A 21,549-nucleotide genomic window follows, 5' to 3' on the forward strand; every position below is an offset into this window, starting at 1 on the left:
TCTCATCTGCAGACAATAAAACCATATGTTGTTTGTGGATTTGTTTATTGGTTCAATAAAATAACATTGAGACAAAAAAGAGAATGAAAGACAGTTGAAAATGATTTGAAATGTTTACGGTTTATACAATTATTAAATAAGTTATATGGTTATACGATCTAACAGATGAGTTGCTGACCTTTGGAATCACGAGACAGACGAATTGGTAGAAAACCAACTTCTCCTTTATTTTCACCGGCATTTTCAGCAATCACGCGAAGCTGAAAATTATAGATTATTTCAATGAGATTTTGTTCATATGCAATTTGAACTTACTTCATATGTGCCGGGTGGAAGTTTTGAACACCGAATGTTCCACTTTTTATTCTCCCTCAATCCTTCGCCCATAGTCAAGCCACTCTTTTTGTAGAAACAATCCATTTTGTCAGTGCAAATTGCAATTGAAAGACCCTCTGTTGCATAATACTCATAAAAGCAAAAGTAAACTTCCTCCAAAAGTGGAACGTTTAAGGCTTCTGATACCAGTGTGTAACTGCTGATATGAGAGTCGAAGAATGGTGCGACCAAGAACTTTTGAGCTTAACAAATATTAACTTACAAAATTTTTCATAAAAAACCAGTTTGACTTACCTGTTCCAGGTGGCAGATTAATTCCAGTAAGCGGATTTGCCACCCGTCCGGACGTCCCAATTTCCCAACGGTTATTACCGGATGATCTCCAGAACTTGCAACTCAAGTCAGATGGATTACATGACAATGCTAAGCAACTTTCAAAGAGTGATGGGACAGTTGATAATGATTCAGCTGACGTCATTGGGGTTTGCGGAGCAGTTTGCACCACTGCAGGTTGTGCGACAGGAGAGATCACTGATTGGATATCAGCCGCAGATTTTGGCTGCTGCTCTACTACGCTGTTGCTTTGAAGTGATCTTTGCAGAGCTGCTATTGCAATTCGCTGCTCATCGAGGTTAGCAGGAAGTCCGGCGTCAATTGCTTCTAGCCCAGGAATTCCTACGACTCCCTAGAACACTATTCATGTTTAGGTTAAATAATAAATAAAATTGCAGGCGAATAAAAGGGTACCTTTAATGATCCAACCGATTCTGCAAAACTTCTCTTATCATTTTCATTCGCTCTTGATGGGGGATTTGAAATGAGTACAGGATGACTATCAAGAGTCTCTCCGTTACACTTCAATGATCCTTCAATCACAATGTCCTGAATGAAAATTGCGCCACCTTCCTTGGCTATGAAATTGTTGCCAGAAAATACCAACTAAAAGAAAAATAAAATTTTCAATATATATTCTGTTTCAATACCTGAGTTGGGAGGTTAGGGTCATTAGGGGTTGGGATATCCGCTGTCATAGGAACACCATTTCTAATTTCAAACTCGTTGCAATTAATTAGCGGGAACTTTTCTTCGTTCGAATTCCTGACACAAATCTGAACAAGAAATATTTACGTGCTTGTGGGGAAAACTCAAAGTTACCTGTAACTTTGGCTGTTCACCACCAGGCCCAACTTTACTTCTCCACGCAGTTGCGGTGACCCTCAAACCAGTTGTCATACAAGGTAAAGCATCAGATATGAGTTGACCGCTTTCCCATCCGTTTCTAGCAGGAGAAGTAAGCGAACCTGCGGATTGACCTGAAAACTCGAAAGTATTAAGACAAAGTAAAGATAAAAATGTAAAGAGTACCTGGCAAATTCTGCACATCCAACGTTGGTAGGAATGAAGCTGCTTGAGGTGATTCGGCTAAGGTGGTCCAATCAAGTTCTTCTTCTTGAGTATTAGACCAGCGGCATTTATCAGCAAAAGAAGCGCAGTTCAAAGTGGAGACAGAACGAATCTTAAGTCATTTTTAAGTAAAATAAAACATGTGAATATTTCTACCTCGTCTTGCTGCATCGCAAAACGCGGCTGGACTGGATTTTGAGCCACCGCAGCAGCTCCGCCAGCAGCTGCAGTGGGACCTCTTTGAGGCTCAGCTCGGAATGGGCCAACTCTTGGAAAAGGTCCATAGTTAAACGACGCCGCTGGTGGGGCGTAATATCCACCATATCCTGGACTATAGCCAAAGAAAGGATTGGGTAAGCATGAATGAGCTAAAAAAAGAACTACAGAATAATGAGCTAAGAAAAAGTTAAACTCACAAAAGTGTATAAACGACCAACAGAAAAACGTCAGCCGCAGCATCATAATTGAAAATGTAAGTTAATCACAATATATCGACAACACCGAATAAATGAGGTATGAGGTATCGGACAAGGGTAGCTAGTATAATGTCATAAGAGGGGAGGCGCAAGCACAGTAATCCTCTCTACTTCATGTTACCGAACATTCTCGTTCTCTTTTCAACCACCTCTTCCGATGCGGGGCTTTAGTTGCTCTACATTTTTTATCTGTTTCTCTCCTTTTCCGCGCGACAGTATTGAACAAGAGGGAAGAAATGGAAAAGTCTGTTTGAACGAAAGAGAAAATTATTCAAAATTGACGGTGAGTAATGGCAAAGGACACTAAAAAACTAGTATAATGGCAAAAGCTATTGTGGGATTAGAAAGTTCCTTGGCACTTGGTTCGAGTGACTCATGGAGTTTAGTTAGAAAAATTGGTTCGAAAATACATTTGGAAAATATCTAGAATTCAGAACAACATTCTGAGTCAGAGAAGTTCGAAGATTTAATTGCTTTTTTTGTAACAATTGCAAGCAAAAAAAAAGATTGGATATTCAAATGAGGTCTAACGTTTCAAACAAACTTAGTGTTGAAACTTCTCAAAGAAAAATTCAAAAACTTTTATGGCGGTTCAAAATTAAAATCTCCAATTTTTGTCACTTTTTGGTGTTGCAGCGCCGCGAAGATGACTTTTTTAAAATTAGCATCTTTTATTGCGCATTTTAGTTGTAAAATTCATGTTGAGCAGATAGCCAACCTAAAATGACAAAACTTTGGCACTCACAAAACTATTAAAAATTGATAACAATTAGTCCCACTAAAAAAGTTTTTAATAAATCTTCCCTTTCCGATTTAATATCATTAGTAATTCTTTTACCTCTTCAATATAAATTTTTTTATAAACCCAGTATCTCACCGAATCTATGTCGAATACCTAAACCGACACCGGTTTTGGTCTCCTCCGCGAGGCATGGATTAAGTTGCTCATTTCGGCTACATGTGAAAACTTGTTTAGGATATCATAGCTCTACAATCCCTTGCACTATTGTTGGCGGGCGGAGAAAAAAACCAGAAATACTTTTCTATGAAACATATATGATCATAATCTTTATTGTATGTGTTATACACCACCGCGTATCATTAAGCCGGACAAGCAACATGTGAGTTGCCGCAAAAAAAAGCGAATAATTGAATTATTTTTCAGATTACTATGTACATTGAAACAACCTTTGGCAGAGGGAAATTCTTAGACGATTTCCGATATTTTTCTAGAGATATCTGAAATTCAAGGGATGAAAAATAAGGAATAACTTCTCATGAAGAAACTCACCAAGATAATAAATTCATACCGATGAATCATTAGCAGGGGAATGATGATCGCTTGATGAAGAACAACTTCTTGCTCCTTCAGCTTCCAGGTCAATATTGACGATTCGAATTTCGATACCGGCAGGCATCCTCGACGACGGTTCCTTTTTAAATCGTCGCATTGTTTGGCGCGTCGTTGACCATACTTTTTTCGCCACTGTGGGCTCAGTCTCAAAATTTGGGCACTAATGATTTTCGGATCTTGCGACGACAACTCATAGAAATCATAGTCTTACAACAAAACAATATGATCAACACAGAAGCTAAGCTTCGAATTCCGAAATAAAATGGACGACGCAGCGCAAGCAATACGACAATGCAAATGAAAAATCAGGTGTAAGATTCTGAAATCAAATTGTCTACAACAAAAATTTCTATACACCACTCTGAAAATAATTGTTGAGAGAAAAGTGAGGTTTTAAACTTAAATCAAAGTTCCAAAATTAGGGTTCAGCGCAGATTTGTTTTGGTCGACGAGTTTTAAAAAAAAATTGGTGAAAACTGTGTTCCCCGCTTTTTGACTTGAAATTAAAAATTTCAAAAGCTTTAAAAAGTTTTATTATGAAAATCGGTCATTTTAGCACCGTGAAAAGTTCTCCCTCTTAACGGTGGAGCAGATCCAATAAGGAAATTGCTTTAAAATTTTCATGAAGTGCAATAAAATAGTACGCCTATCCAAAAATGGTGTATCGTCTTAGTTACGGTCTAGTAGTTGGGCAATTATTTTATAACATATGTTTTCTAATATTCTAAAATTTTTTGAACTGTGACGTTGCTGCAATACTTTTGAAATGCTAAAACTAATTAGATTTAGTCAATTTGCCTGAACTTCGAGTAAAAATTCAAAACTTCTAAAAATTGAATGGTTAGTTTAATGGTAAGGTGTATTTAAACTCATTGGCGGTGTTCCACCCTTACATAAATGTGACCCTTTTTGTCGTTAATAGGCTTTACTTAAGCCTAAAAATTCAAATCAATTTCACGTTTTAATTAAGTTGTAATTTTTTAAAGAAATTGAAAACGTATTGGAAAATTATTTCAGGTTAGGTATGCTACACAAATATCTAAATTTAAAACATTTTCCAATAAAAAATTACTATAAAAAAAAGTCAAGTAACAACGATATAAAAGTTCAAATCAAAATTTACACTTTCATAAATTGACAACATTGTAAAATTTACCTGATCTTCGGTTCCAACTAGGCAAAACGCTACAACAACCACAACTGTGACAATTGACACCAGTGCCTGGAATTTAATAAGGGTTTTAGATAAATGAACTCTATGTAGGGTTATTAAAGAAAATCAGGTGAGTTTTAAATTTTTTAACAAAAAATGTTTCAAGTTCCCACTCACCAGGTACAGACCGCTTCCAAAATTATTAATGTCATAAATAGCTATACATAATCCAAATGTGAAGCAACACGAGCTGACGCAAAATATGAAGACGAGTGGATTCGGCCGAACTTTTCGCCAAAAGCTCGATGGGCACATGTCTGTGATCACACTATTCGCCTTTCATCAGTCAACGCTCTCGACCAATTTAGTCCAAGTGGTGCTCTTTCGTGTTGCTCTGCAGTGCACAAATGCGTGAAGAACAACAGGAGGGGAAAATATATGTGAGCGAGCACACGCGGCGTGTCAACCGGCGTGAAGAAAACCATTTAATGAGGTCCATTCAAGTTTTTGAGAAATGAGATCAATTATTGGAGAGCAGGTTTCACTTATTTTATACATTGTTTTAAGGGCGAAAAGATGATAGGAACAAATGTTGAAAGTGGTTTCAGTTGTTAAGCATGCTAAGTTAAAATTTCATAGTTCACATGAATTTTGGGGCTTTATAATACATACAACAAAAGATGTCTAGAGCCTCATTTTATTGCAACCATTGAATAAAAGGGAATAAACTTGTTTTCATATATATTAAAAAAACTGAATTTTGAAATTGATGTAGTTTTTTTTTTTAAATCGAAATTTTTTTGAATAAGTACATAGCGTAGCTCAAATAATTTCTGTAAACTGCTACAATTTTTACCCAAATTAAAAAATAATGAGTATTCGGATTTGAGCTTTTACTTTTTTGAAACATTGAAATATCCAAGTTAAAAAATTCAAAAACTTTTTAAAATTACTTTTATATGATTTTTGGAGAAATTTGAAAAATCTCAGTTTTCGTCACTTTTCTGAGAAAAAATCAATAAAAAACCGATAAAAAACGGCCTATCAATTTTATGGTCTATGTTTGAAATATTTATACAGACCCTATAGTTTTTTTAATTGGCAAAAGCTCAGCAATTGCACCTTTTTGAATAGATCAAAATTTTTCAGTAGATCAAAATTTTTTTAATTTTTCTTTAAACTTTTTCTTATGATATTTGATCATTTTGGCACTATATGATTGTTTTTGACAACTTTCTCACTGACGCTACTCCATCTTTAAACATTTACGTTTAAAATAAATTTGAATTTTTATCGAAACTCAGTATTAAAAAAATGAACAATGGAATACAACATTTTGTATTTAATGCATCAAAAACTACTCAAAATATTATTACAACCTTTGCATTTCTATATAAAAACTTCTAAAGAACTATACTAATTTGACGACATTGGTGAAAATTGATGCTCTCAAGTTTTCTTCAAATTTCATGATATATTTTTATTTTAGCAACTATACTTCCTTTGACAAGAAAAGCCAATGGAATATATAAAACAAAAGAATGAGAAAAACACACACAAAAACGTGGCTTGTTTTGTGCACTGTTGCGAGCAAAATTAGATTTTCTTGGATTGGGGTGTCACTTTGGCACGTCTTGGTTCCGAAAAGTCTAGAAATGTTTTTTTTTTCAAATCACCAAGTGATATGGAATACTTAGGTAGATGTGAATTTGTGATTTGACTGGTGTTTGATATTTGAGAAGTTTGATCAAAAAAAGTGTTGAGAATTGTAAAGCAAAAAACAATGAAAAAAAAAACAAAAATGCTCAAAAAATACACTAGTGTCCTAATTGTTTTGTTTGAGCTGACTAGTGAGTTGATGTGAGCTGCTGAGAATTCAGAAGTGTGGATGTGCGAGACGAAGGTTGGCCAAGTAATTATTCACGTTTTGAGCGTAGGACATTTCCAATGAATTTCGACATGTGTTCTAGGCATTAGAAAATTCTATAAACTTTGGCGGGAAAAGTCACATCTGTAATCTGGGAAAAACAGAGGTTCCGCAACCGAAAAAGTCACGTTTTGCATATTAGAGTTTGAAAGGTTAGAAAAATTTGTGTAGGCTCAGAAATTCAGCAAGATTTGTCGTGTTTTTTTTTCGCTGCTCAAAAAAATAATACTACATTGTGCAGAAAAATAGACCAAAAGTATGCATCAAGCTTTTCCGTCGATTGTTTTGATGATTGCCTCTTGAAAGAATGGAAAGCTGCCGCATTTTCAAGGAAGCATTCTTATTTATGTGCCGGTGGTTATCTGTCATTCAGGCATAATTTCATACAAATTTATGCAGAGTTGAAAATTGAGATTAGGAGTATGGCAATTAGAGTGAGAGAAGATGATGATGATGATGCAGAGTTATGACGCCATGGATCTTGCCAAGGGTACTTTGGGGGTTTCGGTGGCTCGTCATGACGCCCGATTTGATCAATTTTGCAGCAATTCAGGCCACAGCAGTACTCTTGATATCGTTGGCACCTGAAATTGTATAATTGAAAAATCACAAGCTTCCAGAACACATTGTTTTCTAAGTTTCAAATTTTCTACAATTTTTCGAAATTTTTAACTGAAAGCAATGCCACACTCTAAAACTGAACAGCAATTCTTTTTTTTGAACGTATAGACCCAACAAAAGCTTACAAAAACGAACTTCGTAACGAAACTTTGCAAAAATTTTCCAAATTATTTGTTTTTATTGCGGTTCAATTACGGTACATTTGAAACTATATGTAGGTATTCAAAACTGACAAAAATTAGTCACATATTGACTTTAAATGTACCTCAATTAACAAAATAGCGTTAGATAAACGACCAAAATATGCAAAAACTGATGATAATTCAAATTAGTCATTTTCGGACTGCTGCGACGCGGAAAAGTCCGCTAAAATTGAGCGATTTTTTTTTCTGAAATTTTGCACTGCCATTGAAATTTTTTAAAAACAAACTTTGAATTGTTTCATTACGAAATTTGTTTACTTGAGCACATTTCAGGTCTATACATTCAAAATCGTAAAGATCGTGGCGAGACCCACTGATAAAAACAACGTGTGCCTTTAAACTGATGTGCAATTTTTTTTTGAATTCACGTTAGCTTCAGCGATCCAAATTATTATTAATTAATAATAATTTTATTCGTGAAGGTTGTAATATTTTAAAATGTTAATTACACATGTTTTGCATGTTTTACATTATAGTGTGGAAATTGCTTTAAAACAGGCCTAGGGCACCACATTGGCCAAATAGCGTAGTAAAAAAAATTCAAAAAAATTTTCTAAATTTTATACGATTTTTGATAATTGGAACAATCACAGTTTGTGCTACTTTTATGGATGTCATCGATCAAAAAAATATTTGAAGGGTCTCGAACACACCACAGGGATTTATGATAACTGTTTTTTTCTTATAAGTGTCAAATTGTTTATGAGATTGAGTATTTGGGTAACCCTGATTATATTGGAAAAGTGTTAAACTTTCCAGCACTTTTTGTGATTGCTTGTGATTGAGTTGAACAACGAGATGCCACTAAAAACTTGGCAAACGTCTTTTCTTATCATCGTTAGGATAATATTATGTCGAAAATTCCTTTTCTCTCTGAATACGCAATGAAAACATACTGATAAATGATATCGAATATCGGCATGTTGTCCTCTTCGTAGAAAAGATGTTGTCGTTCGGTCTCATTCATACGGTATGCGCACGTATCCCGCGTGGCAAGGTAATAATAATTGTCCTGTAATTTTAGTATATCGATGAGAGTTTCAAGGACAATAACAAACCATATAATAATAACGATCGCCTAACCAATAATTTCGGCGAGTCAAATAGATGAACGAACGGTCATTGTACATTTTGATTTTGAAGATGTTGAAGCCGTCGAGAATGGTGAGCATGAAGATTCGGTAGACTTCATCGTTTATTGCAGGATCGCCATCAGTGGCGTAACCTGCATTCAAGCTCCTGAAAGTTGTAAAGTGTTTTTTTAAAATGGAATCAAAAAAGATAACTTGAAATGATAAAAATATTTTATTAGTAACTCAAATAGATTTTCCAAGCTCTAAGAATGTTATTTTAAACATCTATAGAGATCAGTTTTTCACCTCTATCAATCCAAAAAATGTTAGTATTTTACCTGGTTCGCTGTGAAAAATAACTGACAGGACGCGGTTCTTCTTTCCTGTTGGGCAACCAATTTTCTTCCGGACAAACTTGCACTGTTAAAAGCACGCACAAAGTAAGAATCAGCATTGAGAAGCATACATCAGTATAGTTGTCCACACCGCTTGAGCAAACAACAATAGATCGATATGCGGTTCTGTCGCCCCCGACGCAATGTGTGTACCTGCCATGCATGCGACCTCAGGTGACTCACGAAATTAGAGAAACATAGAAAGCTAACAAGGTATATAGTTTGTTGCGTCCGGAAATTATGGTTAGGGTATGAGAAATATGACTCATACTCTCACTTGGATTCTGATTTATTTCGCCCTACTAAAATTGCGAGGAATTCAAATTTGAAAAATGACGTCATGCGGAAGTTGCGGTTGTTGTAGATCAAACGTGTATACTCTGGAAATTTCACATTGGATCCTTTTAAGTGTCAGATCAGAATATTTTCGGTCCACCATATGATCACTGCATCGTTTTTCATAGCTTCCATTTTTCAATCCGAGACATTTTGCCGAATTAGTGAATGGAACATTCTTCAGATTGGAAACATCTTCAAAAAAACTTTCGATTATGATACGATAACGATAGGCGGAAAAGTGAAGAGAATGAGAGATGCAGATATGTGATAATTTCTACTTATCTTCTCTTGTGATTCCTCCCGAAAAAGGAGATGCATCCGTAAAAGAGGTTAATCGACTACACGTCCTTAACCCATCCTTCTTATTTCTATCCATTTTCCCTCTTCATTTTCCCGACAGAGTACCGCTCCCTTCAACTACCCCATATTATCACTCAAACCCATCTACAACATTTTTCATGATTCCTACAACGACTTTCGTTTCTTGTTACTTTCTAATTTTGTTAGTCTATTTTGCATCAGGTTAGCAGTTTGTGATGTTTGAACACCATTTAATTAGCTTAGAGTTTGTTTTTAGCACAAGCTCCAACCTGCCCAAATGGCCAACTACCAAAGTTAGATTCATCGTTAAGACCTCTACAATGTTTGCCAGGTAGTTGTTATTTTCAGTTCACATCCAATATAACATACTTGTTTTCAGGCACTTCACAACACTTAATTTGTGGTGCTAATCATAACTGTTTCTTTACCGGATTGAATTATATGTGCTGCCCGTCAAATGAGCCATCCATAGATAATCAACCGAGTTGTCCATACCCAAAGCTAACAGTTTTGGATCCACATGGTTTGCCAATGAAATGTAGTCAGATAGCCAGAAGTTGCCCGGGGGTAAGTTAGAAACAAGACACATCATTATTAAATGTGTTTCAATTAGTTTATCCAATTTTTGATCTCTTATACATACAAGTTTCTAAAATAGTGAGACAAACTATATGAATATTAAAAAGCCGTGAACAGCGGAATACTTGATTTCCTTGGTTCGTGATAACTTTTCGAATGTTTTAATACTGGGTATAATTAAATTATGGACTTAAAACGTCTTTAAATGAGCGAACTTCGTAATGAAAGTTTTCAAAATATTTTAAACTAAAAAAAATGTTTTTATGGCGGTTCAAAGTTTCGAAGAAAGGTTTCAGGTTAGTCAGTTTTGGTCATTTATCAGGTTTAAATGTGATAACAAATAACAATTATAAATAAATCAGTAAAATTGACTTGGAGCCGCTGGCACACGAAAAAGTGGCTGAACTTTGAGATTGTAGAGGGAATTAGGTAATTTATGTAAATAAATTTTGTGCCGGCATAAAAAAGTTTTGACATTTTTCTGAGAAGTTTCACTACGAAATTTGTTTATTTAAATTGTTTTTTCTATGAAAAATCGTCTAAAAGCTGAAAATTAAAAAAAAAATTACCATATTTTCTGCAAAAAAAATTAAAGAAAAACACTATTTTCCATACAAAAATGGTGAGATTTACTTTTTAGACACGTTTTACAACAAAAATATTTTTTTCTCAATTTTGGAAGTTTTCCTGAAAGTTTTCCTGGGTCGCAAATTTACCCCACATCGACCTATTTATCAGTCCCCCCTCCCCCCCCCCCCACAAATTGACTGTGTTATAGGAGAACATGCACTGTGCCGATGTTGGACTTGGATATATCTGTTGCGAAGACCCGTCTTTCCAAAGAAAGCATGCACCACCACCAACAACAACGAAAAGCCCCAGAGGGTACCGTGTTAAAGCCACAACTCCGCTACCTGAAGAGGAACTCGAATGCCCAAAACAATCAATTGGGCTTTTGAGTAGTAACGGTTCTAGAGTCATTTGTAATTCTAGAAACCCTTGTCCAGGAGTAAGCTATTAGGAAATGTGTGCTTAATACACTTGAAAATAATTTTCAGACTGATACATTCTGTTTCGGAGAGTACAAAAGATCAATTTGCTGTCAGAAATATCTATACGCTTCTGACATTCTTGACGATCCGGCAACCACTACGACACAACAACCAAAACGTGGATTTCAAAGTATTTCAATGTCAATGAGACAGCCGTTACCTGGAAAAATTCACGACGGTCAATACTTGAAACCAACCACGACATCTTCTTCAACAACCACTACTACAACCACAACAGCGCCTCCTCCAATTGTTGATCAAGAGTTCCCACAGATAGCTATCAATAGTGTTGGTGTGAGAAGGTTTTTGTTTAAAGTTTCAGCAATAACCGATGTTTCATTTTTTATGTTTCAGGAAAGGTCCGATTAGACCAGCTCAACGTGTTAAACCATCCGAAGTAGGTGGAAACGCAATGGTTACAAGAACTTGGATACCGAGACAATCCTTCACTTTCCCAACTGTTCCAACAACTACGCAGACTCCAACAACACGACCAGTTCCATCAGTTAGTATTTAAACGATGAGTATCGGTCCTGTGCATTTTTGAACGTATATATATATATAAACAAAAAATGTGCGTGCGGAATTTTGTAATGAAACTTCTCAATACAGTTTCGAAAAAAGGTTACGGCGGTTCAAAATTTGGGAAAAAAGCGGCTAATTTTAGCTCAAATCTACAATTTTGGCCGCTTTTTCGTGCCGAAGCGGTGGGAAAATGACTTTTAAAAATATTTTGTTGCACATTTCGGTCGTTTATCTCGCATTATTACGTTGGTTTGGGTACATTTAAGGCATTAGTTAACCGAAAATTACAAAAATTGGCCACCTATCGGCTTTAAATGTACCGCTTTTTCAAAATTTAAATGTATGAATGTATGAAATGTTTAAATGTATGAAATGACGTGTGATAAACGACCAAAATGTGCAATAAATGATAATCCGCTGAGACACAGAAAAGTTACCAAAATTGGGAACTTCAGCTAAAGTTAGCCTTTTTTTGAAATGTTAAACTGCCATAAAATTATTTTGGAACATTTTTGAGGAGTTTCATTTTTGAATTGGTTAAGCACATTATGGGTATACAGTGCGTGCAACTTCTATAGAACCCCCCCCCCCCCCCCTAAATTTTCGAGTTTCAGCATGTTCTGATATTTTTCATGAAATTTTGTTTATGCCAATCGATTCTAAATGCCAAAAAACCTACTGTCCACAATTTTTAGAAAAATCCATTCAAAACTACGGGAATTAGATCAAAAAGTTGTAAAAACGATCGTGCAACTTCTATAGAACCCCCTCGGAATTTTGATATTTCTACTGAATTTGTTTAAATTTTTCAAAAAAATTTTGTGAAACAATAATATCAAAATGATCCAAATACTTAGTTCGTTCATTAAAAAATGAAAAACTACGTGGAAATATTGGGATGCACTCTAAATGGTCCTGTAGCACTTTTTTGTCTGTTAGTGGCCAGTGCTCCGCTCCCAGTAGATGTTTTTGCACAAAAACATACCAAAATGTTTTAACATATTCATAGATCATTGTCCTAAAAATTTGTTTAATTCTGAAAAGTTACCTTTGTTTTATGGCAGGAACAATTCATTGAGATAATCTGACTTATCATTCATTGGGGGTAATTGCTCTATGGGATCCCTATAATCGACTATTCACCATCAAAACCTCAACAAAACAAAAAAGTCACAAAACTTTTCCTATCTGTAGGATTTAAAAGCATAACTATGTGTGTATACCGGATCTTTGTCCAACTGTATAGATGTGCACTTTGTTTCTGAGAACAAAAGTTGTTCATGGACCAAAAAATGTAGATTTTCTTCACTATAACTAAAAACGCATATTGTTGGGTAAACATTTGTTATTAAAAAAATAATAATCTAGTGTTTTCTTTACCATTCCAGATTAAAATAATCAAATAACCGAGAATAAAGGTACCATAGATCATTAATCTGTTCTCAACTGATTACATCATTGAATTGTTCCTGCCATAAAACAAAGGTAACTTTTCAGAATTAAACAAATGTTTAGGACAATGATCTATGAATATGTTAAAACATTTTGGTATGTTTTTGTGCAAAAACATCCACTGGAAGCGAAGCACTGGCCACTAAAAGACAAAAAAGTGCAACAGGACCATTTAGAGTGCATCCCAATATTTCCACGTAGCATTTGTCATTTTTTAATGAACGAACTAAGTATTTGGATCATTTTGATATTATTGTTTCACAAAATTTTTTTTGAAAAATTTAAACAAATTCAGTGGTTTTTGCGAGAAATATCAAAATTCCGAGGGGGTTCTATAGAAGTTGCACGGTCGTTTTTACAACTTTTTGACCTAATTCCCGTAGTTTTGAATGGATTTTTCTAAAAATTTTGAACAGTAGGTTTTTTGGCATTTAGAATCGATTGGCATAAACAAAATTTCATGAAAAATATCAGAACATGCTAAAACTCGAAAATTTAGTGGGGGTTCTATAGAAGTTGCACGCACTGTATATATACCGTATTTCCTAATTTTCGAACGGGTTTTTTCCTCATGTTTCCCATTAAGTTATGGCAAATATCATCAATTTCAATAACAACTTATGAGCCGAAATGGACGAATTTTACAATTCATACTTAAAAATTGTCCGAGTTGTACTCATGTTTTGCCTATTTTGACTTGTTATACCAAGTCTGTAAAAGTTTTCCTAATTTTTAGAACGATTTTATAATGCAAATTTTGAATTCCTAAAAATAGGGAACAAATGAAGGGGTGCAAAACTATTAGAGGTGCTTAACTAATAAGGGAAACACGGTAAATCTATATATATACATACGTTCAAAACTGTTTGAACCGCTACTCCTCGCATTTTTCGAGTTTTGAGTTTTCAATTTTTTTTTCTCTGTAGGCCGTTGCTCGTCGAAACCGACTGAATGGAGTTCAAAGTTTTACTGGAAGCACGGAATTCAAGCCATCAACTTTAAACCTCGAGAAAAATCAGCAAAACGATCCGGTACGTATTTCTTTTAACTTTTATATATTGTTTACCTTTTTTTTTCAAATCTTTTCAGAATCGTCATGCATTGGCACAAAAACTGCTCTCGTATCAAATTAGAAATGGGTGGCCGTATGACGAGCGCTTCTACAGACCAGGTTTTGAAAATTTTTCAGATGAATATAGACTTGGAAATTTCAGATGTGGATGTTTACACCGAGGAGCAAAAGTCAGAAATTGCTCGAATGCGTTTCCTACCGCAGTAACTATCACCTGACTGGTCTTTTTAATAAATCGAATAATACTCAACATCACGTGTTTTTATTTAAATAAATACCTCAGTTTATTATTTTTGTTTTGAATTTTCTTAGATTTTCATCTTGAAATTCTCGTTACATTTGGCAAAAGCATTATGGAACTAAATCTGGTTACGATTAAAATCTTATACTTACTGAGATAAAAATTTATTTGCTGCTTAGTGTTCTATAGTTTAGTTTCAAATTTATTTTTCCTTAGAATAAACTATTTTAATTCATTTTATTTCACCAAACTTACAAATAAATCTACGTTTCCGGCTAACTTGCAAGTTAAAAAAGGCAAACAACTTGATGGCCGAGTTCTTGTGGCCGAAGTTTTTAAATGAGGACTAACTGCTTGGCAGGTAATAAAGGTATGCAGTGAACCGTTCTTGTGTGCTCTTTTTATTGATTTTGTTATGGATTTTTTGATACATAGCATTCGTGTAAAAATTCCTATATCAAATCTTTGAAAAACAAATCTTTTTTTTTGTAAATATTGTAAATGTAATTAACATATCCTTTTCTTCTTTCTTCCTGCTCTGACTTGTTGTTCCACATTAGAATATTCATCATGTGGCCCGAGGGGACCTTATTGATTTGGTGGCGTTTCTCTTCCCGCTCGTTGCGTGCACGTCTGTCCCTATTACGCTCTATCTGCCTCGTCCTCTCCGCCCGCGCTTCCAAATGGAGCCTTCTTCTTGCTCTTGCAATTCATTTTTCACCCACGTCATCCGGCTGTGTTGCTCTTTTTTTTGCTTCTGGACTAACCGTCAACTTTAATGAATACTTCTTACAGGAAAAAAATAAACCAAAAACAAAAGGAAAAAAAATTGAAAAAAAATGGGTGCTCAGGGTAGCAGAGTGGATTTTAAGCAAGTTGTACTAGATGTGACGTCCAAGCCGGGAAAAGTTAGTTTTGAATCAAAAGTTTTCAAAAAGTGAAACTATTGCAAATACTGGAACTTGTATATATTCCTCGCCTTTAAATATTACCAATTTTGAAATTTTTAAGCGACTTTGTTTGGCAATATTAGACTAGTATTAGTATTTTTCTAGAAAATATTTTTGGGCCAGGTATGCCACACAAGTACCCAAATATTGCCAACTATCTAAAATTCCAGGACGATGAGACATTTTGGGATCAAGCTTGGTGGCCAGATTCAGTGAACGAGATTTTCGCCATGATTTCCGGAGAAGACATTCGAAAGTTGAGAGATGAATCGCCGAAAAATCTAGCCACACTCGTTTACAAAACCGTCGAAAAACTGCAGTTTTCTAGAAATCATCCGGCTACCATTGATCAGAAGAAGGTTTTTTGATTGGTTTAATTCAATTTTTAAATTATTCTTTTTTTCCAGACTATCAACGCAATTCGACTGCTCACTAGGATCGTACCATACTTGCTCGAAGATGCCGAGTGGCGTGGCTACTTCTGGTCTCCGATTCCCCATGGCGACGCTGCAAAGCCGCTGGCTGCGGTACTTCTTGAGACACTCTCAGATCTTCTTTTCTGCCCAGAATTCACAATTACACATGCAAATGGAGTGAGAAATACTAGTTCAAAGTAAAATTAAAACAATTATGGTTTCAGCAAAAAATCGACGATCTTTCCACAATCGATTCGTGCGAGTACATCTGGGAAGCTGGAGTAGGATCTGGAAATAAGCCTCCAATGGTGGCTCTGCACTATCAGAATCGGACGGAAATATTGAAGCTTCTGCTTACATGCTTTGCAGAATTGATTTATGCGCCGGTTTCAGGTAAGCATCGTTGTTTCGAGTTGTTCCTGAAATTTCAAAATTTTAAAAATGGAAACTAATAAAAGTTTTAAGGGTTCTTGGATTACTCAAGTAGTGTCGGAAAATTAAAAATAACGTCAAAACTGTATTAAAATACATAAAAACATGTATTTTACAATTGCCTCGCGCCCCTTGTTATAACACACAAGTTATACCACTTTTATTTCTCCACAACAAAACAAACGTTTTAAAGGTTTAAAAAGCTATCTGAAAATCTACTACTAAAAATTAAAAAAAAATTATTCCAGACGAGACCCGACTTCGGTGGGTTATCCACTTCACGTCTGTCACAAACCCGCACGTTCTTCCCATTTTCACTTCGTTGCTGAACATCGTTTGCGCCTACGACCCCGTTGGCTACGGATTGCCCTACAATTATTTGCTATTCAACGATTCTAGAGAACCACTAGTCGAAATTGCTCTCCAGGTTTCTTTTGAAAAATTTTGTTTACCAATAGTCACCGTTTTTTTTTGTTGTTCAGGTGCTCATTGTATGTTTGGACAAAGAGACTCAACCGAACACGGATGATTCCGGATATAAAGACAACTACTTCATCAATTACCTAAGTAGAATTCACAGGGAGGAGGATTTCGATTTCATGCTGAAAGGAATCACACGACTTCTCAGTAACCCCATCCACTCGTCGTCATCTTACCTTCCAAACTCAACGAAAAGAGTCAACTTTCATCAAGAGCTATTGGTGCTTCTGTGGAAATGCTGTGAAATCAATCAAAAGTTCATGTTCTACGTTCTGAAAACTTCTGACGTTCTGGACATTCTCGTACCAATTTTGTACCACATTTCAGATGCCCGAAATGATTCTGGTAGAACTTTTGAAAAACTGAAATAACAAAATGTAGCAATATTTTCAGGAAGAGTTGGTCTCATCCATATGGGTGTTTTCATTATTTTGCTGCTCAGTGGAGAGCGAAATTTTGGAGTTCGTCTGAATAAGCCATACACAGCCAAAGCAAATATCAATGTGCAAACGTTTACTGGAACACACGCAGATTTATTAATTTTAGTGAGTGCTTGATGTAGATGAAATTTGAACTATGCATTTAAAGAACTAAAAGATATTCCAAAAAATATAATATCATCCAACTTTAACTACATGAGTATCATATTATATTTTGCTTAAACATACTAAAACATGCCCAAAATAACCGAATTTTATAATAAGACTTCTCAAGAAATATCCGAAAATTTTTTATGACTGGTCAAAAATAGGGTTCAAAAAAGAGCAAAATTTTGCTGAAATCTGAAACTCTACCAACTTTTTCTTGTCACAACAGCGTAAATACAGTTTTTATTTGATTTATCGTTTTTAATGCATATTCTGGTAGTTTATCTCGCAAAAATTTTCTGATTATGACATATTTTAAGCAGTGGGGCAGGCATCCAATTTTAAGCATTTTTGCGTGCTTATGGGCTTAAAATTTGTCTGGTCCAACGAATATACACGAGATATACTACCTAAATATGCAATAAAGGGTCACGAATATCTAATAAAACTGTATTCTAGCAGCTACTGCGGCAAAAAAAACACGTTGGTGAAATTTCAGATTTAAGTAAAACTTAGCTCTTTTTTTCAAAATTTTGACCCGTTATAAAAAAATTTCTGAAATTTTTTTGAGGAGTCTCATTATGAAACCTTGAATATCCCTTCTCTAAATTGGTTTTTTTCAGGTTATCCATAAACTAATCACAACTGGAAATTACCGCCTGCAGACCCTGTTCGATTGTTTCCTGACAATAATGGTGAATGGTAAGCAGCGCATTAGTCAATACAATAAAATCACGCAAAAACACTTGATGAATTAAACACTTGAGATTTTCAGTGTCTCCATACATGAAATCGCTATCAATGGTGGCGGCAAACAAACTCGTTCATCTCGTCGAGGCATTCTCAACTCCTTGGTTCCTGTTCTCATCGCCCACAAATCCTCAACTAGTTTTCTCACTTCTTGAGGTGTTTAACAATGTTATCCAATACCAATTTGATGGTTTGTCATTGCAATTTAAATTTTAAATTTAAAATCAGTCTTGGTTTTTTCAGGAAATTCCAACTTAATATATACAATCATCAGAAAAAGGAATGTATTCTACCAACTTTCCAATTTATCAACGGATGCTGCTTCCATCGCGAAAACCTTATCAGGACGAAAAAGTAAATGTAAGTAAAATATTTCATTATTCGGATTAACCCTTTAAAAAATGTGTTGCAGCTGCTAATCGTGACGAGATGGTAGATCAGCTGAAGTCCCCAACCTCTACCGCTCCACCGGAAATCCCAGCAGCTGATGCTCCCGCAGCACAGACATTAGGAGGAGGTAGAGCATATTATTTCATGTTTGAATTATAAATGTCAACTAATTTTCAGTGAGCACAACGACGGGACTTGCAGCAACGCCAGCTCTTGCTTCCATGACAGGAAATGTTGGAAACTGGGAAGAACGGCCGGAGTCTTCGCAAGATAGTAAGTGGCAAATGTTTAGAAAATATATTTGAAATCATTTAAGTGATGCTAAAATGTCCAAATATCATTGTAGTGTTATAAAAATGGTAAAATTTTACCCAAAAAAACTTTGATACTAATTTTTTAGGCAACTTCTAGAGTTGAATCTGAACCACATTTCGCAAAAATTTGGCGACTTACCAAAACTTTAACTCATAAGTTTTGAAAATCTGAAAATGTTTTCTTATGTTGGCCGAATGTATTTAAACTGAATCCCAACTCACAATACTGCTTGAAAAATTTTAAATTCCAATAAAAAAAAATTTTGTAGACGAGTGGATAGCAACACAAGAATGGGCCGATGCATGGAAGTCGAAACTTCCTCTGCAGACTATCATGAGATTGCTCCAAGTGTTGGTGCCGCAAGTTGAAAAAATTTGCATCGATAAGTGAGTTATTAATTTTGAAACAATTTAACTACATAGCATTTCAATGTAAATGTAAAAAACAATGTAAAAATGATAAATAAAACGACAACGGTTAGTCAAAGTTGAGAATACTATCTGAGGATATACGCTAGATACTTCATATATATAATTATTAAATTTATTTTCCTAAAATGAAATTCAATATTTACAGAGGCCTCACCGATGAGAGCGAGATTCTGAAATTCCTTCAACATGGAACTCTTGTGGGACTTCTTCCAGTACCACACCCAATTGTAATCAGAAGATATCAAACGAATATTGGCACAAATCACTGGTTCCGCATCTACATGTGGGGAGTCATTTATCTCAAGTAAGATTTTGGGCTGGATGGTCTATAATAGGAGCAAAACGTCTGGACTGAAAATGTGCCGAAATGAACGAGTTTCGTAATGAGACTTCACAAAAAATTATTAAAAATTTGTTTTGGCAGTTCAAAATTTACTAATTCTAGCTGAAATCGTAAATTTTGCCCATTTCACAGTGGTGCAGCCGTCCGAAGTTGACTTTTTCTAATTTTTCATATTTTCCGGCATATTTTGAAAGTTTATCTCAAGTTATTTCTTTGATTAAGGCACATTTAAAGGTAAACCATATTCAACACAACATTTTGAATCGTCATAAAAAAATTTCCGAAAACTTGTTGAGAAGTTTCATTACAAAATTCGTACATTTGAACACACTTCTAATCTATACTAGGGCTTCCATGTAGGCGCCAAAACGCTTGCCGCGCACGCCTGCCTTGCGAGCCGCGCATCCTGCATAGTGTGGCCCGGAACCCAAAAAATGTCGGCCGCGTCGAAAGAACCACTCTTCGCACAATATGGTGTGAAAACCAGGCTTTTGATTTCACGCCATGGTGCATCAGGAGGCAGTCGTCAGGACCTGAAACCGCGCCTGGCTCCCATGGAAGGCCTAGTCAATACCTTCTAAGTACCCAAAAACCAATACTCTTCTTTTAAGAAGATATTTCGCAACATCACATGTCCACTTTTTCAGACACACACAACCCCCAATTTGGTACGACACCGATGTGAAACTTTTCGAGGTTCAACGAGCGTGAACAATCTAGAACATGTGTCACTTTATGAATATCGCTTGTGCATTATCCTGCATTTCGCATATCTTCTTTATGTTGTGCATGTGAAGTTTTTCTTGTTTTCTTCCTCTCATTCTCATCCCCATTTTTTTTTCAATACCACATCAAACAAGCGTTCGAGCTTCGTATATCTGTGTTCACGTAAATTGATTCTCTCTTTTTTCATTCAGCATTTTCTGTTTTAAAATTTTTGAAATTTTAGATCTCTGAATGTTTCTTGTGAAAAAAATGAAGTAAAAACCTTATTTATATTCATATTCAAAAGGCATAATATCACTGGTCTTTTGACAAAGGACGTAAGAAAAAAGTACGCTGTCCTAATGTTCCCGGCCGAAAACTCAATTTGCGTTTCACAAAAAAAAAGTGAACCACTGCCGGAAAATGATGTATTGAAGCTACCGGCTAACTGAATTCTCTATTCTAACAAAATTTTGAATATGCTGCTTTTTGTGGAAAATCAGTTTCTGTCATGAGAAGAACTATGCATTATTGTGTATAATTGAAGATGGTGCATCGTCAAAGGGGGTTAGTCTAAATACATTTATGTATAATAGTTTAAAACTAACGAGAACCACAGTTTTAACTTTTAAAATAGAGTAACGGCAATGAGGGGATATTGTTTGAATAAAACCACTCCTATGGTGCCAAAATTACCAAATATAACAGCGCGGTTCTTACTACACTGCTGAAAACTTTGGTAGCCGATGTGCAACATCTTCGATCTTGTCTTAAATTGAATGATATATAATGATTTTTAAGACTGCTCCGTTTTTGTGCTACGCCAGTGATACAATTTTCTCGCACGTAGCAAATACCACCCTGTGATAACATAGTAAAAAAAATTTTTTTAATTTTGAAAAAAGTTCAGTTTTCACAAATTTTATGAATGTTTATACAACTCGTTGAAAAAACACAGTTTTTTTTTCAAAAAAACTTCAAATTTTCCGAATCATCTAGTTCCAGGTTGTATGAAATTTTAGGATTTGATTCTAGTATGTAGATCACTTGGTTTTCAATAATTTAAAGCTTATAATAAACTAAGGAGTTTATGATAAACTAGTGAGAAATTTCAATTTTTACAAGAAGTTAAAGGCGTAGTGGGGATTTTGTCTGAACACTCTCTTTCTTATATATACATTATTATTTAAGTTTTTGGAAAATTGTCAAAGTTTGAAAAAATATGAG

General features: G+C 35.2%; 5 protein-coding genes and 1 non-coding gene across 8 annotated transcripts; 3 read left to right on the forward strand and 3 right to left on the reverse strand.

Annotated features, from left to right (window-relative positions):
* Positions 1 to 30: 30 nt before the first annotated feature.
* Positions 31 to 2,246, reverse strand: R04B3.3 (MAM domain-containing protein). The gene is made up of 9 exons (NM_076048.6): positions 2,157 to 2,246; positions 1,897 to 2,108; positions 1,702 to 1,852; positions 1,492 to 1,649; positions 1,320 to 1,445; positions 1,084 to 1,275; positions 631 to 1,021; positions 316 to 578; positions 31 to 260 (listed from the first exon to the last, which is right to left on the reverse strand). The coding sequence occupies exons 1-9, from the start codon at positions 2,200 to 2,202 to the stop codon at positions 159 to 161; spliced, it is 1,641 nt and encodes a 546-aa protein (NP_508449.2). The 5' UTR covers positions 2,203 to 2,246; the 3' UTR covers positions 31 to 158.
* Positions 499 to 519, forward strand: 21ur-14791. Its single transcript, NR_070508.1, has one exon.
* A 1,027-nt stretch (positions 2,247 to 3,273) lies between the features above and the next one.
* Positions 3,274 to 5,196, reverse strand: K02E10.5 (CKLF-like MARVEL transmembrane domain containing 6). Its single transcript, NM_076049.5, has 4 exons — positions 4,901 to 5,196; positions 4,727 to 4,792; positions 3,508 to 3,715; positions 3,274 to 3,455 (listed from the first exon to the last, which is right to left on the reverse strand). The coding sequence occupies exons 1-3, from the start codon at positions 5,036 to 5,038 to the stop codon at positions 3,521 to 3,523; spliced, it is 399 nt and encodes a 132-aa protein (NP_508450.2). The 5' UTR covers positions 5,039 to 5,196; the 3' UTR covers positions 3,274 to 3,455; positions 3,508 to 3,520.
* A 1,831-nt stretch (positions 5,197 to 7,027) lies between these two features.
* Positions 7,028 to 9,043, reverse strand: K02E10.6 (CX domain-containing protein). Its single transcript, NM_076050.6, has 4 exons — positions 8,886 to 9,043; positions 8,533 to 8,713; positions 8,371 to 8,486; positions 7,028 to 7,234 (listed from the first exon to the last, which is right to left on the reverse strand). Exons 1-4 carry the CDS (start codon positions 8,999 to 9,001, stop codon positions 7,042 to 7,044), a joined length of 606 nt encoding a protein of 201 aa, NP_508451.2. The 5' UTR covers positions 9,002 to 9,043; the 3' UTR covers positions 7,028 to 7,041.
* A 492-nt stretch (positions 9,044 to 9,535) lies between these two features.
* Positions 9,536 to 14,755, forward strand: K02E10.4 (uncharacterized protein; the record flags this gene model as incomplete). Of its 2 annotated transcripts, none has more annotated exons than NM_001383534.1 (9): positions 9,536 to 9,803; positions 9,859 to 9,933; positions 9,982 to 10,169; positions 10,960 to 11,190; positions 11,240 to 11,535; positions 11,588 to 11,738; positions 14,137 to 14,241; positions 14,300 to 14,381; positions 14,425 to 14,755. In NM_001383534.1, the coding sequence occupies 9 exons, from the start codon at positions 9,536 to 9,538 to the stop codon at positions 14,487 to 14,489; spliced, it is 1,461 nt and encodes a 486-aa protein (NP_001370773.1). In that variant the 3' UTR covers positions 14,490 to 14,755. The 2 variants fall into 2 exon arrangements, with proteins under 2 accessions (NP_001370773.1, NP_001367926.1); NM_001380921.1 differs by having other exon boundaries at positions 9,859 to 9,936; positions 14,425 to 14,572.
* A 565-nt stretch (positions 14,756 to 15,320) lies between these two features.
* On the forward strand, positions 15,321 to 20,612 carry hid-1 (Protein HID1; the record flags this gene model as incomplete). 2 transcript variants are annotated; one of them, NM_001029577.4, is made up of 15 exons in its annotated part: positions 15,321 to 15,431; positions 15,644 to 15,832; positions 15,881 to 16,066; positions 16,114 to 16,282; positions 16,570 to 16,748; positions 16,804 to 17,146; positions 17,195 to 17,346; positions 18,012 to 18,090; positions 18,164 to 18,328; positions 18,382 to 18,498; positions 18,551 to 18,655; positions 18,706 to 18,801; positions 19,112 to 19,229; positions 19,420 to 19,578; positions 20,265 to 20,612. In NM_001029577.4, the coding sequence occupies 15 exons, from the start codon at positions 15,363 to 15,365 to the stop codon at positions 20,326 to 20,328; spliced, it is 2,190 nt and encodes a 729-aa protein (NP_001024748.1). The 2 variants fall into 2 exon arrangements, with proteins under 2 accessions (NP_001024748.1, NP_001024749.1); NM_001029578.5 differs by lacking the exon at positions 20,265 to 20,612 and having other exon boundaries at positions 15,363 to 15,431; positions 19,420 to 19,582.
* Positions 20,613 to 21,549: the final 937 nt, after the last annotated feature.

The sequence above is a fragment of the Caenorhabditis elegans genome, chromosome X (genome assembly GCF_000002985.6).
Source record: "Caenorhabditis elegans chromosome X".
NCBI classification, from domain to species: domain Eukaryota; kingdom Metazoa; phylum Nematoda; class Chromadorea; order Rhabditida; family Rhabditidae; genus Caenorhabditis; species Caenorhabditis elegans.

Bases quoted from the DNA above. Each gene is read 5' to 3' on its own strand.
- K02E10.6 (NM_076050.6), bottom strand. From the start codon at position 9,001: ATGCTGATTCTTACTTTGTGCGTGCTTTTAACAGTGCAAGTTTGTCCG. The intron at 8,714-8,885 runs GTAAAATACTAA...TACAACTTTCAG, and splicing joins TATTTTTCACAGCGAACCAG to GAGCTTGAATGCAGGTTACG. The intron at 7,235-8,370 runs GTATGTTTTCAT...ATACAATTTCAG, and splicing joins ATATTCGATATCATTTATCA to GTGCCAACGATATCAAGAGT.
- R04B3.3 (NM_076048.6), bottom strand. From the start codon at position 2,202: ATGATGCTGCGGCTGACGTTTTTCTGTTGGTCGTTTATACACTTTT. The intron at 1,446-1,491 runs GTAACTTTGAGT...TTTCTTGTTCAG, and splicing joins GTGAACAGCCAAAGTTACAG to ATTTGTGTCAGGAATTCGAA. The intron at 579-630 runs GTAAGTCAAACT...ATATTTGTTAAG, and splicing joins TAATCTGCCACCTGGAACAG to CTCAAAAGTTCTTGGTCGCA.
- K02E10.5 (NM_076049.5), bottom strand. From the start codon at position 5,038: ATGTGCCCATCGAGCTTTTGGCGAAAAGTTCGGCCGAATCCACTCGTC. The intron at 4,793-4,900 runs GTGAGTGGGAAC...ATTAAATTCCAG, and splicing joins TTGGAAGCGGTCTGTACCTG to GCACTGGTGTCAATTGTCAC. The intron at 3,716-4,726 runs GTAAATTTTACA...CCAAATTTTGAG, and splicing joins TAGTTGGAACCGAAGATCAG to ACTGAGCCCACAGTGGCGAA.